Below are 20,810 nucleotides of genomic sequence, written 5' to 3'. Positions count from 1 at the left end.
ATTATCAAAAATGGAAATAGAGAACGTTAGTTTTCTAAATTTGTTCAAAAAAAACTAAAATAATACTTTTGTGAAATAAAACAATAATTACAAACAAGACCACAATAACCAATGAAAACTATCTATAAAAGGAATATTGTTCTTTTCTATTGATTTCAAAATGATTAAGAAGAAAGTATTTCAAAAATCTATTCAAATTATAGATAAAAATAAATTATAATTTTAAAATTTATGAAATATCTACTAAATCCTAATTTTGTGAAAATTCTAATTTTACAATAAAATATTATGTTTAATAAAATAAATGATGAATAGTATAAATTGAAATCTATAATAAATTTTCATCGATTATGGTTTGAAATTAATTGAAGATAATTTAAGTAATTAGTAACTGATATTGAATTTTCGATATTCTGAAAACTATAAGAAGATTTGTTTAAACTCTTTTGTTAAAACAAAATGTGGACAAATTTATAGTGGCAAAATTGTAGATGAACAATTAGGAAATTTATGCAATGTTTTGGGCAAAAAATATCTTAACAATAAATGAAAAATCACAAACAGATATTTAACTTATGTCATACCATTTTCCTATATATATAACGAAATATTTTTGTTTAAAGCCTAGATATCCTTTTTCGTTTTTCAATTTGGATAGCACATATTTTTTTTTTTGTTCTATTTGCTAATCGAAGTAGAATCTAATTTTGAGTTTTTTTTAATTCTTGATTTCAGCGTTCGAATTAGAGGTGTCAAGCGGGCTCCATGCCCGCGGGCCTAGCCCAAATAGTACCTTTGCGGGGCGGGCATGGACACTAAATATTAAGCCCATTAAAAAGCGGGCCTTACGGGCCTAGCCCAAGCGGATTGCGGGTTATAGCGGGTTATGTCCGCAGGTTGGCGGGTCGGCCCGCGGTCTTCAATTATTAAATAAAAATGAATATTTAATATAGATATATAACTATTTTTATATTATTTTAAACATATATATTTTAAAATTATGTGACAATACAAATAAATTTAATATAAAAAATTAAAACATCTATAAATAATCAATATAAATATTAATTTTATTTAAAATTATTTTTTAAATTATAATTTATTAATTTTATTTTATTTTGATAATATATTATTTAGGCCCGCAGGCTGGCCCGTTAATCCGCTGGGCTTAGCGGGACGGGCTTGGACATAACTTTTATGTCCGCGGGCTTAGCGGACCGGCCCGTCGCGGTCCAAAAGATTGAAACTGCCCGCCGCGGACGGCCAAGATGGACGCGGGCCGGCCCGTTTGACATCTCTAGTTCGAATGGAGCATGGAGACAGTCGTTTCCCCTCCTTATGTGTTAGTATCTCTTCAAAACTATGGTACTTTGATCTATTTATTTTTGAATTTTACTTAGTTTGTTGATTTGGTGGATTTTATATTATGTTAAGTTTGATCTTTATTTTGCATGACACACTCTCTTATTGAAAGAGTTTATAAACTGATATATTAAAACATCAAAAAAAGTTATCAGGATATTGAGAAGAGCAGGAAGAGCTGTTCATAGAACATGTATCCTCAAAGTAACTCATAGAGCTGTAATTATTTTTGTTAAATAATGATGTAATTTTGTGGTTTGTATTGAGTTTTAAGGTGATTTTTGTGTATTATTAGTTTGTGTGCTTTGTTTTTGTAGATGGCAAACTTTAGTTCAATAATTTGGACCTGGGAATCAAACTCATAGGTATGTAATACACATAAACATTAAGATTCTTATTGTTGTTAATATTTAATGTTTTTTTTAAAAAAGTAATAATCTGGGTGTGTTTATACATGATTAAAGGTTAACATAGTCGAGAAACCTATGAAACTGTCTTCTTCTTTGTTTAAAACGAAATTGTTTTTAATTTTATGTTAATAAATCTTTATGTTCATATAGAGAATAAATGAGTAATAAACCTGAAAATTATGTATGAAAACCATTTTAAAATTTCCAATTACGCACATAAAGATGTATATATTTTTTGTGAGTAGTAGTGTGAAGAAGAGCATGTAGGTTGAAACATGGATTAGTAAAATCAAGAGACTTTAATTATGACGTGAAGAATATACTTCACTTGCGATTGTTTTTACTATGTTTAGACTTTTAAACAGGCAAACAACATGTTGTATAGAATATTTGTGCATCCATCCACACGTTTAGTATAAGATATATATATATATGTGGTATAAAATATAAAGTGTATATTAATATATTTTACAAAGAAATTGTAAATTCACATTTTTTTATAAATGTAAACTTATTTAATTTGATGGTATATTATTTGTTATTTCCAAAAACAACTATCTAATTGAATATATCCAAAAATAATAATTAATTCTGATTATAATAAATAGATTAAAACCAAAAAAATGATTTTTTTTTCCAATTATGAAAACAGTTATTATATTTGTAATATATAATCTAACCATGATTTACTATTTTTAAAAGTAGTATTTTCTGTATATAAATTTTGGATTTTAGATTCATCATTATCTCAAAAAATTCAAATATAAATCGGTTTCCAAAATATTAATTCAAAATATATACTATGTTGAAATTTTGGTTCGTAAGTGAAAAAAAAAAATTTACATTTAAGAACATTTTTAATGGATTAATATCATAACTGCTACGTTCTAATAAATTCTATGGTGAAAGCATTATTATTTCATTCTCACACTTTCATAGCAAACTATTTTATGTTATAGATCCTATACAACTAAATATATCTACAAATAAAACCCACACATACGTGAGGATCCGCACTTACTTATTTCCTTATCTGATCAACTAAAATGTATAATATGAAATGTGTATATTATTATTAAAACCACGGTTATGAGATGGAAAATCATATCTGAGACGGGACATACCACTTTTGTTTTACTATTTTTCTGTCCTGAAATAGATATATCGTTTTTCTCTTACTAAATTTTTTAATGTAGTTATCTTTACATATAACAAAGATAAAACTGTTAACTTTTTTACTCTAAACCAAATTATAAACAAATCGAATACTTAACTGGTATAAGTGCAGATTATGAATGTTAATATTCCTAAAAAATATGTCTACAAACATAACTCCACACATATGTAATATATTATAAATCTAATAGCAAACTTAATTTTTGAAAACAATCTTAGTCTTTGAAATCAATCCCGCACGTATGTGTGGGTCTGAATCTAGTGCTGTTTAAAAAGTATATGATTACATAATCAGTAAATAAAGCAAAGAGAATATGAAAAATAAATAAAGACAAAAGAAGAATATGGAATGTTTCACACATGATGTTTTTTTTTTTTGGACAAAGTGACACATGATGTTCAAGAACTATATAACATGACGATGAATGAATCCATTTAGCATCAACTTTTACAATGACCCAGCGGAGAGCCACAAAGACAGTTGTTGACGGCAAACGCACTCTTTGGAAACTTCGTCGCCGGCAGTTTTCCACAAAGATGGTTTTGACTTAAGTTTAGTATCTTCAATCCGGCCACCCTAGCCGGCACTTTCCCGAAAACTAAGTTCCTTGACAGATCAAGCGTCTCAAGCGTCTTGGAGAAACTTAGCTTCTCCAAATCGAATCGTAGTTTGTTCCCAGACATCCGAAATTCCCGTAGTTGCCCTTCTTCCTTCAAGAACCTCACCGGACTCCCTGAGATATCATTGTCCGAAAGATCGATGGAATCGTAGAGGTCAGTTTGCCTTGTTTTCCAATCGTCTAAGCTCATCTTGATTCCGCATTTAGCAAGCTTCAAAGAGCTGAGTAACGACGCCGAGGTCACCCATTCCGGGATCGTTTCCATGTGAAACTTGTTGTACGATAAATCTAGACTTAATATGTCATTCTTCACGTTCAAAACAGGGAATGGATCAGTTAGAAAATTGTGAGAGAGATTGATATTAGCAATTTTAGTCAGCTTTGCCAAACTCTTTGGCACGGATCCGTAGAACCGGTTCTTGGAGAGATCTAGCGTGTCGAGCGCCATGAATCTTGATAAATAGCTTGGTATCGACCCCGAGATATTGTTCTGACCTAGCTCGAGGAACGCAAGAACCGGTGCGAGCGATGCGAGCGACGGAGGGAGCTTACCGGATAATCTGTTGCGGGAGAGAGTGAGGATTCGGAGCTTACTCATGGATTTGAAAATATCTGGGATGGTTCCAGAGAGATGGTTTCCTTCGAGATTCAGATTCGACATGAGCTTGAGATTAGCAATACCTAACGGTATGGTTCCGGTTAAGAAATTACCACCGAGATTGAGGTAGTTTAACCGAGTTAATTTGGATATAGCACTCGGGATTGAACCGCTGAATTGGTTTCCTTTAACGGTTAACGTATCTAAACGGTTTAGCGCGCCAATGTTGGCTGGAAGAGGACCAGAGAGACGTAAATTCTCGAGGTAAACGTACTTTAGATGTGGTAATTGGAACAGAAATGAAGGAAAGGGTCCAGTGATGTTTTTGAGATTGATAAAGACGAACCCTTCCAAATGCTGGAGTTTAGACAGTGACGGGGAGATTGTACCGGAGAGAAATGTTCCAGCATCATTAGACTCTATGAGGATAGTGAGTACGGCGACGCGGTTGCTGTTAGGACAATTGACACCTTCCCAGGAGCAGCAATTAGTACCTTTCTTCCAGGTGCTTAGAATATCCGAAGGATCTTCGGTTATAGCTGATTTAAAAGCTAAAAGACCTGACTCATCATCAGGATGACACATGGCAGCTGTGGTAGGAGTCGATAACCGAAGAAAGATTACGGCGGTGAGTAAGAAGAGATGGTGGAAGAAACGAGACTTCATCGTAGTGTTCTTTTTTGTAGTGAAGTTGAGAGAAGCAATACGCATATTGATAGCTAATAAGTAATAATCGAAAGACAGATTCGAGTCGACGACCTATTTATTAGTAACAAGCAATTAGTCAAAGTTACCTATTTGGACCAATCCATTTGCGTGTAAGATAATAAAATGACAGAACAAAACGTGACAAAAATAGACTCGATGTTGTTTTTAAATAAAAAGGGTTCTTTTGAATTATTTAAGATGGGAGGGATGTGAAAAATTGACAGTTGTAGGTTATATAGTTTATAACACGATTTTATGTGTTCACATGTTCCTGAAACTTTGTAGAAAAAAAGTATTCTTAATAGTCGACGATAAGTACTAAACCCATTAAAATGGAACTAATATATAATGGGACATCATTTGGCATGTGGGAAAGGAATTAAGGAAATACAAATGAGAATGCAAAAATGTTTCGCTAGAGCCTAGAAGTTCAATATATAAATGAAAACGAGGATAAAGCAAAAGAGAAAGGAGGGATGAATATTAAAACGTAAATTCATGATGTATAATTGTAGATAGTGGCAAGGTTTCTCACCAAGGTTGTGTGCCTTTAAGTCGGAAAAGTAGATTCGACGCGTAAACTCATACTACAAGAAAGGTTTATACACCAGTTATGCCATAGGTTTGAAAATGCTTGGGGGATATTCAAAAACATATAGAGAATTTGTGTAATCTATTTCCTGAGATTCTGAAGATAATTGGCCTCTGGAATGTAGTTCATTTGATGGATAAGACCATCATTAGTGGTGGGTACTCTCTAAGTTACTCTCATACTAATTAATTATATATTTAATACTAAATTAATCAAAGCAATCCTAAGAGAACTTAACCAAAATTACCCTATTACTAGAGAACCCCAAAGAAGGTTACTCAAGCATTTAAATAATAAATTTTTAATTTGTATTTATTAATTATCAAACTTTAATTATCTAAAATGATAAAACAATTATTTAAAATTTTTATATTACATAAAATAGAAAACAACAAAATTTTACAAAATTTGGAATATGAAACATATTTTACAAAATTTGGAATAGTAAACATATTTTACAAAATTCGAAATATTAAATAAAATTCGGAATAAGAAAAATATAACTGTTGTACAAATCTCAAATGTTACAAACCAAAGCAAAACCACTTGGTTATCCTTTAGTGAATGATCTTTCACGACACGAGAGGAACTTGGAGAACCTATTATAGCGACCAAACACTACAAGAATTTCGGTTTTTAATAACACCACAAAAACGCTATCTTAATATTACGATAGCGTTACTAAAAACGCTTCTGTATCGCCCACGATAATAGGTTGACCATTTTAGATAGCGGTTTTATGTACTGCTATCGTCTCTTCGTCAAATATAGCGTTTTTTGAAATGCAATTATATATTTTACAATAGGAATTATATTGTGTTATTATTTATTGTTTTATCATTAGAACAATTGCTATAATTGATTCCTTGAGATTTCCTTTTTAATATTTTTGGATAACTTGAGAAATTAAAAAAATAAAAGTATCATATTTTATTACATTAATTTATATATGAAACCAAGATTCAAATGAGCTATATTACAAAGTAAAAATTACAAATTAAAATAAAATTTCATACAACTTTTGTAGTTAAAACCTTAATCTATCTCCATTTCTCCAACAGTTTCTCAAGACATGTATGTCCGAAGGCACCTCTTGCGTCCACCACGTCTCACACGAACACGGCACAAAACAAAGCTCGAAGATGTAGAGTATCACCCTGTTTCACTACAATAAACCAAAATCAGAATAGTTAGTAGATGCTGCGTTTATTGCTTTACGTCCATGTATCCCATAATCAGAATAGACTATCACCCTGTTTCATGTTACCTGCAAAGATCTTTTACATCCTTCAAAGCTAAACGAATTGGTAACAACACCAACAGTCAAGTAAGTACCTATAAAAATTACGTAACAGAGACGCAAGTTTACTTCTTTTGGATGCCAAAACTCACACAACACCTTCACAAAATAAGTATAATTCTACTAACCAAGGCCACAAGTTAAAAGCTCACCAATTTGAAGTGGGTTCTCAGCAGAAGACTGTATCAGAGCTTGAGAGTCCATGTTTATCGCATAGAAATCAACACTCTGGAACACAAACGAAATCAATCAATTTCCATGAAGAAGAAGACAACTCAACCAAAACAGAGACCACATAATAGAACAGTAAGGGTGAAGAGAACAACAATTCCGAACAACAAAGGAATTGACTTTAGAGAGTTGTTCACAAACCAAATCAAAGTAATCCAAAGAGAGAGACATTAAACGAAAGTATTCGGTTTTAACATTTTAATCAAATCAAACTGTATGTATATGATAGTCCACAAACCACAAACCAGCAAGAGGACTTAGCAGTTAGCAACCTGTAATTGCTTATCCTAATTCATAATATTCATGGAATAATGATAGTGGAATGGAGAGATATCATAGTCAAGACTGCAAACTTACAGCATCCATGAGCTGTTTCACTTCGGCTTCAGTGAGTTTTGATCCCAACTTGGCTAAGCCTTCTTTCAATTCTTATCCAATGCTTCTCTTATCAATAGGTTTATCCGATGCTTCTCAACCTTCTCTTAGCCATGGATGCTCTGCAACCAACCACATTTTCAACATTCGAGTAAGAATACAAGAAGAAGAAGTTATCATAACTAAGAAATGACAATCTCTGTGGAAAAAGATCTCTTTCTCCCTTTCAATATAGCATCAAAGATCTCTTTCTCCGTTTCTACAGTCCCAAAGCCAACAAAACCATTCTCACATACATCACCAAACTACACTCTTCTCAAATATATGATAGAATCCAGAACACAATTTCAGTAGTTTGAGCTAAAAAAGAGCTTAATTTGCAGTGGTGGGTAGGTAGCAACTCATATTTGAAAATCAAAGGGAGGTTTGTGATTAAAAATTAAAACTTTAAGATCCAAATCAGTAGAACAGAGATAGAACAAAAAATAAAACAATTCAACTACAAAATGAAGAAGAAGAGAAAAAAAAAAACAGAGATTGAGTTAAATTACCGGATGAATCGGATGAATCGCTTCTATCGCCGTTTCGAACGAGAGAGGAGAGAGAGACGGGAAGAATGAAAAAAAGAAATGGAGAAAAAAATAAAAATAAACCTTTTATAATTACCCGTCCACCAATGGGCATACGCCACGTCGCGTTTCTCTCGAGGTTCCTCAATTACTTCCCACAGCACCGATACTCGACCAATTGGACTCGAAAATGAGTTTTTTATTAGGAAATTGGGCCCAATTACATGAGTAACCCATAGAGTATCTCCCACTAATCATGCTCTAATGCGCCTAATTACAAAAAAATATCACAATATGAGTTAAACTAAAATCTATTTACACAAATTATTTGGATTTCACATTCTTATTCAAAACTAAACTTTTTCTTTTATGTTTTTATTTGATTTTTTTATTGAACAATTTTAACTCAATATGTAACTAAAATAATATAATTATATATTTCTTCTATAGAGTACAACATTATTCTATTCCATTTAAAAATATATTAATTTAATCCTCATGTAATCTAATTTTAGCATGCGCTTAATTTGATAATTTTAGTTCTCTATATTGTATCCCTTAAGATATAGTGTCATTTATTCCGAAATTGTTAAACTCGGCATGTTAAGTTTCATATGTTGTATATTTCTTAGGAAACAACTTGTTCATACTTTTGTTTTATTACATATTATTTCATTTTATACGTTCTGTTTATAAATTTTTTTTATTTTTTTCTTTCTTATTTTTTCGTTTAATTTAGATTTCTACAAATACAATATAGTATAACATTCTATTCGTATAGATTCTATATAGTATTATTTATATCTAATTATACAAACACTATTTGCTCTTATAATGTTTTTACATCCGATTTTAAAAATTCAAATCATGTTTTATGCAGAATATAATTTTGAATCATTTTTAAAACATACATAAAATCCAAAAGAAGTTGATGGGATATGATTTTTTTTAATTAAAAAATACACTAAAATGGTAATTTCCCATATCTCTTGTGCTGCTCTCTTAATTTTTTTCAATGCTATATTCTTAATTAGATTAGTGATTTCGTTATACATCAAATTGGCCCATACTTTGCTTATAAGAAGAATTAACAAACACAAAAAAAAAAAAAAAGCACAACACACAAAATTCGTCTAACCTTGTCATTTCTTAGCAATGCACAAGACCCTGAGGCTTGAGTGCTTATTTTCTAATAGTTGTTTTGCAACCACTACCAACAATTCATTTTGTACTTTCTGCATTCAGAAATGTTAACAAGCACTATCAGTGTTTGTGCATATACACATGCTTGTGACCAACTTAAAATATGAAATAATTAATTATAATTCAGAGGATATGTTATAACGAACCTCAACTAGTTTGGGTTCAGTGATTGAATGAAGGTAATGAGTCACTCTCTCCCTCTCCCTTCTTAGATACTCCTCAGCCTGCTATATAAAATGACTGACGTTTATACATATAATCGCAAGAAAACACAGTCCCCGAATATGACATAACAGGATCGGAGGACATGCCTTTAGCATGTTATCAAGACAAGAATTCTCCTAGATCCACATTGACATCTTGAGAGAATAGTAAGAAGCAGTATCTTGAAGCAAGTAGCTTTCAAAATCCTCTTCATATTTTTCCATAGTTCCCATCCCATTCTCCACATAGGCATCTAATACATTTTTTGAAAGGCTGAATAATGCTCTGTATGTTGTATTCATCATAAGAACGTACAGGTATTTATACACAATTGAGGATCCTATAATCTAGCAAAGATAAACAGAAATCACATATTTGACATAATCCCCAAAATATTTAGTCCTATCTTAATACTCCCCCTCAAGATGGTGCGTGTAAGTCTCGAACGCCCATCTTGCCAAGTAGATAACTGAATGAACGATGCGGTAATGCCTTAGTTAGAATGTCAGCCAACTGGTCTGTAGTCCGAACATGAGGTGTAATAAGTGTACCATCCATAACCGCATCCCTAACGTAATGACAATCCACCTCAATGTGCTTCCTACGTTCGTGAAAAACCGGATTCGCGACAATGTGGATTGCAGCCTCACTATCGCAGTGCATATACATCAGAGCCGTCTGTGCAATGCCAATGGTTTGTAGCAATTCCTGGATCCATTTCAACTCACTAAGAGTCATGGCCATTGCCCTGTATTCTGCCTCTGCTGACGAACGAGAGACGACCTTCTGCTTCTTTGTCTTCCACGAGACAATCGTGTTTTCAAGCATGACAATATGGCCGGTAAGGGAACGACGAGACAAAGGACATGTTGCATAATCGGAATCACAAAATGCAGTAATCCTAAGATCACTCTTAGAACATAACAAAATCCCTTGACCAGGCGCCCCTTTCAGATATCGAACCAACCGTAGAGCTGCCTCCCAATGCCTCTGTCGCGGTGCTTTCAGGAACTGTACTAAGATATGAACAGCATAACTGATCTCAGGACGAGTAACAGCTAAATAGACAAGGCGACCAACCAAACGACGGTATTGCGTCAGTGTGGTGAAGAAAGGACCAGCGTCTCTGGCCAAATTATGATTTTCTTCCATAGGTGTAGGGTCTGGAGCCGCACCAAGAAGACCACACTCTGTAATAATGTAAAGTGAATACTTTCGCTGTGACAAATAGATACCTTCCTTGCCACGGGAAACCTTGATGCCAAGAAAATAACGTAAAACGCCTAAATCCTTCATCTTAAAACACCTACTCAAGTAAGACTTAAAAGTAGAAATAAGCATAGGATTATCACCTCCGACGACCAAATCATCAACATACACTAAGACAAACAGGATAGTACCGCCACGCAGAAGTGTAAACAGAGAATAGTCCTTGTGATTCTGTTTAAAACCAAAATTAAGTAAAGCTTTAGACAACTTGGAGAACCAACATCACGGCAATTGACGAAGGCCATATATAGATTTCTTGAGCTGACACACACTGTTAGGATTCGTATGAGCCACCCCGGTGGCAAGTTCATGTAAACCTCTTCGTCCAAATCGCCGTGTAAGAACGCATTTTGTACATCCATTTGATATAACTCCCAGTTCTTTGCAGCTGCAACCTCAAGAACAATGCGTACTGTTGTCATTTTAACCCGGAGCAAAGGTTTCTTTGTAATCCACTCTTTCCTCTTGTCGATTGCCTAGAGCCACAAGTCTGGCTTTGTATCGCTTGATGGTACCATCAGATTGAAACTTTATCTTGAACACCCACTTGCATCCAATGACTTGTTTATCTGGAGGACGATCGGTGACATCCCAAGTGTCTGCATCCTCCAGGGCACCGACCTCAGTCTTGACAGCTCCATGCCATACGTCATGTTTAACAGCCTCCTGAAAGGACTTAGGCTCGAGATTTGCAGTAATAAATGCAGCAAAAGCCCGAAACAATGGAGATAAACGATGACAAGAAAAATAGTCAGTCAAGGGATACAAACAAGTACCTGAAGAAGACTCTGATGGAGATGCTGTCGAAGAAGGAAGCGTGACGTGAGGGTTATCATCAAATACTTGAGCCGTATATGTAATGTATGGTTCTAGCAAAACTGATTTCTTCTTTATTCTCTTCCCAACACCAAGAGATTCCGCATTATCAATAGTCTGACCAGAGTCATTAGATGGATCAACTACCGTTGGAGAGGAAATCTGCTCAACTTCGACAAAAACAGGTGGTAGGTACTCCCCCTGAGACTGTACTATCTCCCCCTGAAGCAGGAGATTGAATAAAATCATAAACTGCAGGATGTTGTAAAGATGAACGATCAGGCAACATATCATGATTAACAACAACATGAGCAACAATATAAGGATAAACATCCTCATGAAAAACGGCATCTCGGGAAACAAACAGCTTCTCCGTTTGCAAATCACACACAAGCCAACCTTTCTTGCCCATTGAATAGCCCAGAAAAACACACTTGGCACTACGAGGATCAAACTTATCCTTCGACCTATCAATCTTGCGAGCGTAACAGAGTGTTCCAAAGACACGAAGGTTGTGATAGTCTGGAGGCGAACCGTATAAGAGTTCATATGGCGTCTTGTTATTGAGTAAAGGAGATGGCGTACGGTTAATCAGATAAGTGGCCGTCAAGATACTTTCTCCCCAAAACTTCTTAGGTAAATTGCCTTGAAACAAAAGAGCATGAGCCACATTTAGTATGTGGCAATGCTTGCGTTCCACACGCCCATTTTGTTGAGGTGTTTCCACGCAGGACGTTTGATGAATGATGCCTTTATCAGCAAAGAACTTGCGCTAACATAGAAACTCGCCACCATTGTCACTACGAACAACCTTAACTTGTTTGTTGAATTGTCGTTTAGTAAACATGCAAAATGTTTTCAAAGCATCGGATGCTTCTTTCTTTTCCAAGAGTAAGATTTCCCAAACCGCTCTTGAAAAATCATCAACAATCATAAGGAAATAACATGCTCCACACGTTGATGGTTCTCGATATGGTCTCCATATATCACAATGAATTAAAGAGAAATAATCAACTGCTTTATTGATGCTTGAAGAAAACACGTCTCGAGTTTGTTTAGCTCGTAGACAAACACCACAAGATTGTTCAAAAGACCCTACGGTACTAGAAAAACCTCCAATAGATCCTAAAACAGAAAGCACTCTAGATGACGGATGTCCCATACAATGATGCCATAAGTCCCGAGTCTGCAACTTTCCCATATGCCCAGCATGAACCGCAACAGCACCCTCGTAATGATAAACCCCATCACGCTCCTTCCTTGCTCCAATCAAAGTCTTCGAATCGAGGTCCTTTATGACACAAAACTGTTTAGTGAAGAGTACAAAACCAGCAACATCACGAAGCAATTGAGCAACTGAGATAAGTGTGATTGATTAACACGGGGCAAAGAAAACTTTGGACAAAACAAGTCAACCACCAAGATTCAAACTGCCATGTTTAGTTGCCCAGGTGATCTGTCCATTAGGCAGAGCAATGGGACAAGGAGCAATAGTGGTAACCGCAGTGAGTAAGTGTAAATCCCCAGTCATATGATGAGAGGCACCCAAATCAATGATAATATCATGACGTCGTTCTTTACCAAAGAGAAGAAGTTTTTCTGTCTTACCTGATGGCTTTGTATTGGCAGAGGAACCATGTTTCTTCACAAATTGTTCCAAAGTAGCCCATTGATCTGTTGTGAAATTTGGAATGCCTGAAGAATCCACCGAGGAAGCTGAATCACCGAGTTGAGTATGAGAAGCTCAAAAGCCAGAACCAACGACCTCCACGACCGCGACCATGGTTCGAAAATCCTCTACCACGACCAAAACCTCCACGACCACCATTGGCTTTATCTTTCTCCCACCACTCAGGGAAGCCAATCAGTTGAAAACAATTACTTGCATCATGTCCTGGTTTGCCACAATGTGAACAAACTGTTGATGGCTTAACAAAACGAGAAGCCGATGCCTGAGCAGAGGAAACAGAGGTATTTTGTTGTGAGGCGGCCGTCGTTGTCGTGGCAGAGAAACCGACAACGGGAGTCCGATCATCAGTTGTACGCATGGCGTTGATGTGTCGTTCTTCTTGAATAACCTGAGAATAAACAGTCTCAAGGTTCAACTCTGTTTGTCGACTCAACAAATTTGATATTGTCGTTCCAAAACGAGAATTGTCGAGTCCCATGAGAAACTGATGCACCCGTATCTTCTCTCGCATCTTCTCATACTTCAGTATTGAATCACAGTTTGCAGTTTTACAACAACATGTGAAACCGTTCTCAAAATTTGCCAGATCATCCCACATGATCTGCAGTTTGCTAAAATAAACTTCCACCTCATCACCGTTCTGTTTGCACACAGCAATGTCAGAATGCAGCTGATGAATTCTCGTGTCATCACTGACAGAGAATCGTCTTTGTAGGCTTGCCCACATCGTGTTGGCGTTATCAACCAACGAGATAGATTGTCGCAACTTTGGTTCAACGCTACTATAGATCCAACCAATGACCATAGCGTTAACCATTTCCCACTTCTCTTCATCATCGGGATTATTCGTCGGTCGCGGAAGGGTTCCATTAACAAAACCCAGTTTCCGCTTGGTACGAAGAGAATTCAACATCAACTTCGACCATCGTTCGTAATTGGCTCCATTCAATAAGATTGGAGTCTGTACTTGTCCCGTACTATCTGCTGGATGGAGAAAGTACGGCGACATGAGAGCAGCAGAGACGACTTTGGGATCGGTCGTAGGACCAGAAGAAGCAGATTCGACTTCACTCATTGTTTCAAAAGAAAAATAAACAAGAGGTGCAAAAAAATTTTAAAGGTCCAGATCGTGCTCTGATACCATGAAAGGCTGAATAATGCTCTGTATGTTGTATTCATCATAAGAACGTACAAATATTTATACACAATTGAGGATCCTATAATCTAGCAAAAGATAAACAGAAATCACATATTTGACATAATCCCCAAAATGTTTAGTCCTATCTTAATATTTTTCACTAGTTCCCTATCAATCTGTTAGCCCTCACGTTCCTTACGAATTTGGCAAACACACAAATTTTGTTAGATACAAAAATCAAGAATCAGGCTGGACCAGAACCTTTTTCATTGCAGTTACTAATACGTACAAGTGCTGTTACAGCTTTTGTGGCTGTGGAATGCATCTCACGATAAACCTAAGGTAAATAACTGCATGGACGGTTACAAAAAAAAAGTTCTGAGGCAGTGAGAAATTATATATTGGAATTTGCCTGACAAACCAGGTCGTGGAAGCATGTCAAACCAACTTCTCTCAGTGTTGGAGTGCCTCTCCCCAAGCAACGTTCAATATAATAAAAGAATCTGGCAAACCATCTAACCATAACATTATGGTTATTCCACCTCTTAAAAAGCTCTCTTAGCACTTAGCAGACATTGATCATGCTTCTCCCTTAACACTTCCGTAAAGTTGTTAGACAACCAAAACACTTCCGTAAAGTTGTCCAATCCTCCAATAAATTTTGTTAGTTTAACACTCAAACAAGCCATATTAAATTTGGTATATATGTGTATATTTGTAATGAATTTTCATTTTTTAATAAAAAATTGACTTTGGCATTTTTCTTTTTAAAAATTAGAAATGAGCAAGTCTTAAGGTGTTGAGAAAAAATAGAATTACTGAAGCAAGATCCCTTAAAAACGGAATTCAAAAAAGTAGTTAGCTTAAATTAGATATGTATATATATGTAGAATGATGTATATATAAGCTTTCGTCTTTGTTTTCTAATTATTAAACACCATCAACTCTTTTCTTCCATTGAGCATGAAGAAATCTTTTCAACTACGGAGTATCATTTACCGTTCTTACTATTGTAGATCTTTTATTATTTATACAGAAAACTCCTCATAATATCTTTTCACTAGATGAAAAATATTGTTTTCACTTTCATTATCGAAACTGAGATTTATATGTTCTAAATGTTATGGTAACAGGAGTGGAAGGCAATGTGGAGCAGAAAAAAAGTAGACGATGTATTCCATTCAAAATTAACACAAACTGGATTTTGTCTTCCCAATGATTGCGACTCCGTGTGCAAAAAGAGGAGTAAAAGCTTAGGGGGATTTTGCAGGGGGCATGATTCTCAAGGAAAAAACCCTACAAAATGCTTCTGTTGTGGTTTTTGGCCTCCTGATTACTAATATCGCCACAAAATTATTTACAACAAAAATCATAGCATATTTATAATAAAAGTAAAAAAAAAAAAACATTTGTTTAAGGTTTGTGGCCTATTTGTTTCTATACTAGTAATCACACGGATAAAAACATGAATCAAATTTTGATATATATGGAGGTTTTATCTATCATTCAGGAAATTTTTTATAAAAAATTATATGAACCATTTATTTGTAACCTTTAAAATACAACTGGTTCTTTTTTTCATTTTAATTCATGTTCAAATCGATATACTAACTCGCGTGAAGAAGAAGAACTATCATCAAATAACACTATCAACCTAATGAAGTGGGTTACTCCGGTTATTGATGGTTAAAGTCGGTTTACTAATGTATAGCATATTCTACGAAACAGAGAGTTTATTCTCTCCGAAACAGAGGCTCGATAGTTGTACATTCTTAGGGATACTCCTATATCTTGGGTTTTAGTTATAGCTTACTCCATATAGGTAATCGATTCGGATCAGAGTGAATACACAGAACTTTCAGCAATATCTGTTTCTCTTCATGGTATCAGAGCCTGATACTATTTTTCTTTCGATAAAATTTTAAGATTTCTTGATCTTTGTTTGCTATAATGGCAACAAATCCGAATCCGACTACTGCTTCTCCGGCAACGGCGACTGCAACTGTGGAGGTGAGAAGAACTATCTCACCTTATGACCTGACCTCGGCTGATAATCCAGGAGCGGTGATTTCTCATCCTCTACTGAAGGGTACTAATTACGATGAGTGGGCATGTGGAATGAAGACGGCGTTAACGTCTCGCAAGAAATTCGGTTTCTTGGATGGATCCATTGCTCGACCTGAAGAAGGCTCCTCTGATTTGGAAGATTGGTGGACCATTCAAGCACTACTTGTGTCTTGGATCAAGATGACAATTGATCCGATGCTGCGTTCGACAATCTCTCACAGGGATGTCGCAAAAGATTTGTGGGACTACCTGAAGAAACGATTTGCTGTCATTAATGGGTCTCGTATTCAACAAATCAAGGCTGAATTGGCTTGCTGCAAACAGAGAGGAGTGGCGATTGAAGCCTACTACGGAAAACTGAATCGCATATGGGATAGTCTCGCTGCTTATCGTCCAATAAGAGCTTGCAAGTGTGGACTATGCACATGTGATCTTGCAACTGCACAAGAAGCTGACCGTGAAGAAGATAAAGTCCATCAGTTTCTCTGTGGTCTTGATGAACAGTTTCGTGCTGTCCGGTCGAGTTTGGTGGCGCGTGTACCGGTCCAACCTTTGGAAGAGGTATACAACATTGTCAGACAAGAAGAAGATCTTCGAGTAACAAGTGAAGAACGACCAGAGGTGACTTCCTTTGCAGTTCACACAAAGCCTCCTTTTCGTTTTGAAGCAAAAGACAAAGGAGTGGTCTGCAAGTTGTGCAATCGATCTGGTCATGTTGCTGATAACTGCTATGCGGTCATCGGTTATCCAGAGTGGTGGGGTGATAGACCCAAGGGTCGCTCGCTACAAGGTCGTGGTCGTGCAAGCTCATCCGGTGCAGGCAAAGGGAAGGCATCGATGACTTATGCTAATCGTGTGGTTGTACCACACATTGAAGATGTTACTAAAGAACAAGCAAATCATGTGATCACGGATCGGGATCGTGACAGAGCAAATGGACTAACGGATCAGCAGTGGAAGGCGATCAAATCCATCCTTAATGCTGACAAGGCAGCTTCGACTGAAAAATCCTCGGGTAAGTTCACTCAACCTTCTTGGATATTGGATACAGGGGCATCTCATCATCTGACAGGGTGTTTTGAGATACTATCAAATGTGAGAGATATGCCACCAGTATTGATCATAATGGCTGACGGTAGAGAGCAAGTCTCGCTCAAAGAGGGATCTGTTCGTTTGGGGTCTGGTTTAGTTTTGCAGTCTGTCTACTATGTTAAAGAGTTGCAGTCTGATTTGATATCTCTTGCTCAGTTAATGGATGAAAACAAGTGTGTGGTTCAAATGGCTGACACGTTCCTTGTGGTTCAGGACCGAGCTTCGAGGACGGTGACTGGAGCTGGTAAGAGAGTAGGCGGGACCTTCCACTTTCGCAGTATGGAGGTCGCTGGTGCAGTAACCACGAAAGATGATGGGTCCTTTGAGTTGTGGCACAAGCGGTTAGGACATCCGTCTGCTAAAGTTGTTGGATTATTACCTTCTTTGTCTAGTTCATTAGTTGGTTCTAATAACACTTGCGATGTATGTCTTCGGGCAAAACAAACAAGGGATAGTTTTCCACTCAGTTTGAATAAAACAACTATGATTTTTGAGCTCATTCATGTTGATATTTGGGGGCCTTACCGTGTTTTCTCTCATTCTGGTGCGAGATACTTTCTCACAATTGTTGATGATTACTCAAGAGCCGTTTGGCTTCATCTCCTCAACGACAAATCTGAAGCTTCAACTTATCTCAAGAATTTTTTCTCCTTAACGGAACGACAGTTTAATACAAAGGTCAAGTCGATCCGTAGCGATAATGGTTCAGAGTTTATCTCCTTAACTCCTTTCTTTCAATCAAATGGAGTGCTCCATGAAACCTCATGTGTTCACACGCCACAACAGAATGGCAGAGTCGAAAGAAAACATCGACATGTTTTGAATGTTGCCCGCGCATTACGATTTCAAGCGAATATGCCGATTGAATTATGGGGTGAATGTGTTCTTACAGCCGGATATTTGATTAATAGAACACCGAGCTTGGTTTTGGGTAATATCACGCCTTATGAGAAGTTACATAACAAGCGTCCGAGTTATGATCATCTGAGAGTATTTGGGAGTTTGTGTTATGCTCACAATCTGACTACCAAAGGGGACAAGTTTGAATCACGGTCACGTCGGTGTGTTTTCATTGGGTACCCAAATGGGAAAAAGGGATGGCGAGTATTTGATCTGGAAAAGTCTGAATTCTTTGTCTCAAGGGACATTGTGTTTTCTGAATCCAAATTCCCGTTCAAACCAGCCACTTCGTTTCCGCTTGAGGACGATGAAGAAGACGGGCAAATCCTATGGGCTCCATTGTCTGAAGGAATGGTCCAGGATGAGATTGATAATGGGCTGATACTGCACAGGCCCATTATGAATCCTGCCTCTACTGAACCACAGTCCACAAATGAAGTGGGCTCGACAAGCCAACCTATTATTTCACAAGGCTCGACTGATCAATTAGTAGACGAACCCCGATCTGTTTCTCCACCCCAAGACCAAATAAGGTTGTCATCGTCGTCGTCAACTCCAGTGGTAGCTCCGCCATCGCCACCTAAATTAGGCAAGGGTCAACGGAACAAAACATCCTCAGTCAAATTGAAGGATTATGTGGTAAATCCTATCTCCAAATCAACCAAGGAGTCGTGTAATGTTGTCTATCCAATTGCTAATCAAGATACGACAATTCGTTTCTCAGAGCAACACATAGCATATGTGGCTGCAGTGATTTCAACAGTCGAACCCAAATCTTTTAAAAAAGCGATGGAAGATGACCGATGGCGTGATGCTGTTGGTTTTGAATATGAAGCTCTCAAAGAAAACAACACTTGGGACATTAGGGATTTGCCTCCGGGAAAGACAGCAATTGGAAGTCAGTGGGTCTTCAAGGTTAAGTTTCAGTCCGATGGATCAATCGAACGATATAAGGCTAGACTCGTAGCTATGGGCAACAAACAAGTTGAAGGCAAGGACTATGGTGAAACGTTTTCACCAGTGGCTAGGATGGGTACAGTTAGACTATTCTTGGACACTGCTGTGAAATTTGGTTGGAAGGTACATCAAATGGATGTTCAAAACGCGTTTTTACACGGAGACTTGGAGGAAGAGGTGTATATGCGTTTGCCCCCTGGTTTTCAACTTCCTGATAAGAACAAGGTATGTCGTTTGAGGAAATCTCTCTATAGACTTAAACAGGCCCCAAGATGTTGGTTTGCCAAGCTGACTACGGCTTTGAAGGATTATGGATTCGTTCAGTCCTTAGGAGATTATTCATTATTCACTTATGACCAGGCTGCAGTCAGAATACATATCCTAATCTATGTTGATGATCTCATAATTGCTGGCAGTAATGAAGCTGCGACAGAACAGTTTAAAGCTTACTTAGCATCTTGTTTTAAGATGAAAGACTTGGGGGAGTTGAAGTATTTCTTGGGCATCGAAATTGCCCGCAATAAATCTGGTATGTATTTGTGTCAACGAAAGTATGCACTAGATATTATTGCAGAAACGGGTTTACTCGGCTCAAAACCAGTCGACTTCCCCTTGGACCAGAATCATTCACTGCAGTTTTCAGAATCTCGCATCTTGAGTAATCCTACGCCTTACAGAAGACTTCTTGGCCGGTTGATATATTTAGGCGTGACAAGGCCTGATTTAGCTTACTCGGTCCATTTGTTGGCTCAGTTTATGAAGGAACCAAGAGAGGATCACTGGCACGCAGCGATACGTGTGGTAAAGTACTTAAAGTCTGATCCCGGTCAAGGTATATTATTACGCACTGATCATAATTTTCAAATCACTGGATGGTGTGATTCAGACTGGTCTCGTTGTCGTATGTCACGACGATCAGTTACAGGTTACTTCATTCAGCTTGGCGACTCACCTGTGTCATGGAAAACGAAGAAACAAAAGACTGTAAGTCGCTCGTCGGCAGAGGCTGAGTATAGGGCAATGGCAGATCTTGTTCAGGAACTACTTTGGCTTAAGCGTATGCTACACACGTTAGGTGTTCTTCATGTACAACCTATGAATGTTTTTTGTGATAGCAAATCAGCAATCCACATTGCAACCAATCCTGTTTTCCACGAGCGAAAGAAACATATAGAGAACGATTGCCACTTTGTGAGGGATGAGGTTGTTTCCCGCAATATCCTTCTCCAACACGTTAACACGAAGACTCAACTTGCGGATATATTCACCAAGCCACTGGGAACAGGAGGTTTCTGTAACTTTCGGTCCAAGCTGGGCATACAACCTATATGCTCCAGCTTGAGGGGGGGTAATGAAGTGGGTTACTCCGGTTATTGATGGTTAAAGTCGGTTTACTAATGTATAGCATATTCTACGAAACAGAGAGTTTATTCTCTCCGAAACAGAGGCTCGATAGTTGTACATTCTTAGGGATACTCCTATATCTTGGGTTTTAGTTATAGCTTACTCCATATAGGTAATCGATTCGGATCA

General features: G+C 36.9%; 2 protein-coding genes, 2 long non-coding RNA genes and 1 pseudogene across 4 annotated transcripts; 1 reads left to right on the top strand and 4 right to left on the bottom strand.

The window, feature by feature from the left end:
• Positions 1 to 3,346: 3,346 nt before the first annotated feature.
• Positions 3,347 to 4,874, bottom strand: LOC104787257 (uncharacterized). The gene has a single exon (XM_010512798.2). It carries the CDS (start codon positions 4,830 to 4,832, stop codon positions 3,390 to 3,392), a length of 1,443 nt encoding a protein of 480 aa, XP_010511100.1. The 5' UTR covers positions 4,833 to 4,874; the 3' UTR covers positions 3,347 to 3,389.
• A 1,504-nt stretch (positions 4,875 to 6,378) lies between these two features.
• LOC147944231 (uncharacterized) lies at positions 6,379 to 8,044 on the bottom strand. Its single transcript, XR_015557441.1, has 5 exons — positions 7,924 to 8,044; positions 7,355 to 7,494; positions 6,919 to 6,994; positions 6,734 to 6,801; positions 6,379 to 6,631 (listed from the first exon to the last, which is right to left on the bottom strand). It is a non-coding gene; the product is annotated as an uncharacterized LOC147944231 (long non-coding RNA).
• A 1,039-nt stretch (positions 8,045 to 9,083) lies between these two features.
• LOC104789415 (putative cullin-like protein 2) lies at positions 9,084 to 14,950 on the bottom strand (annotated as a pseudogene).
• LOC147944230 (uncharacterized) lies at positions 13,015 to 14,300 on the bottom strand. The gene has a single exon (XM_087513224.1). The coding sequence runs from the start codon at positions 14,196 to 14,198 to the stop codon at positions 13,155 to 13,157; it is 1,044 nt and encodes a 347-aa protein (XP_087369350.1). The 5' UTR covers positions 14,199 to 14,300; the 3' UTR covers positions 13,015 to 13,154.
• Positions 14,951 to 15,190: 240 nt separating the features above from the next.
• LOC147944229 (uncharacterized) lies at positions 15,191 to 15,761 on the top strand. The gene is made up of 2 exons (XR_015598097.1): positions 15,191 to 15,273; positions 15,395 to 15,761. It is a non-coding gene; the product is annotated as an uncharacterized LOC147944229 (long non-coding RNA).
• Positions 15,762 to 20,810: the final 5,049 nt, after the last annotated feature.

Source organism: Camelina sativa, chromosome 5, assembly GCF_030686135.1.
Source record: "Camelina sativa cultivar CO46 ecotype springtype chromosome 5, ASM3068613v1".
Taxonomy (NCBI): Eukaryota; Viridiplantae; Streptophyta; class Magnoliopsida; order Brassicales; family Brassicaceae; genus Camelina; species Camelina sativa.
Note: the sequence above shows the minus strand (reverse complement) of the source record. Positions and strands in the feature narration are given on the sequence as shown.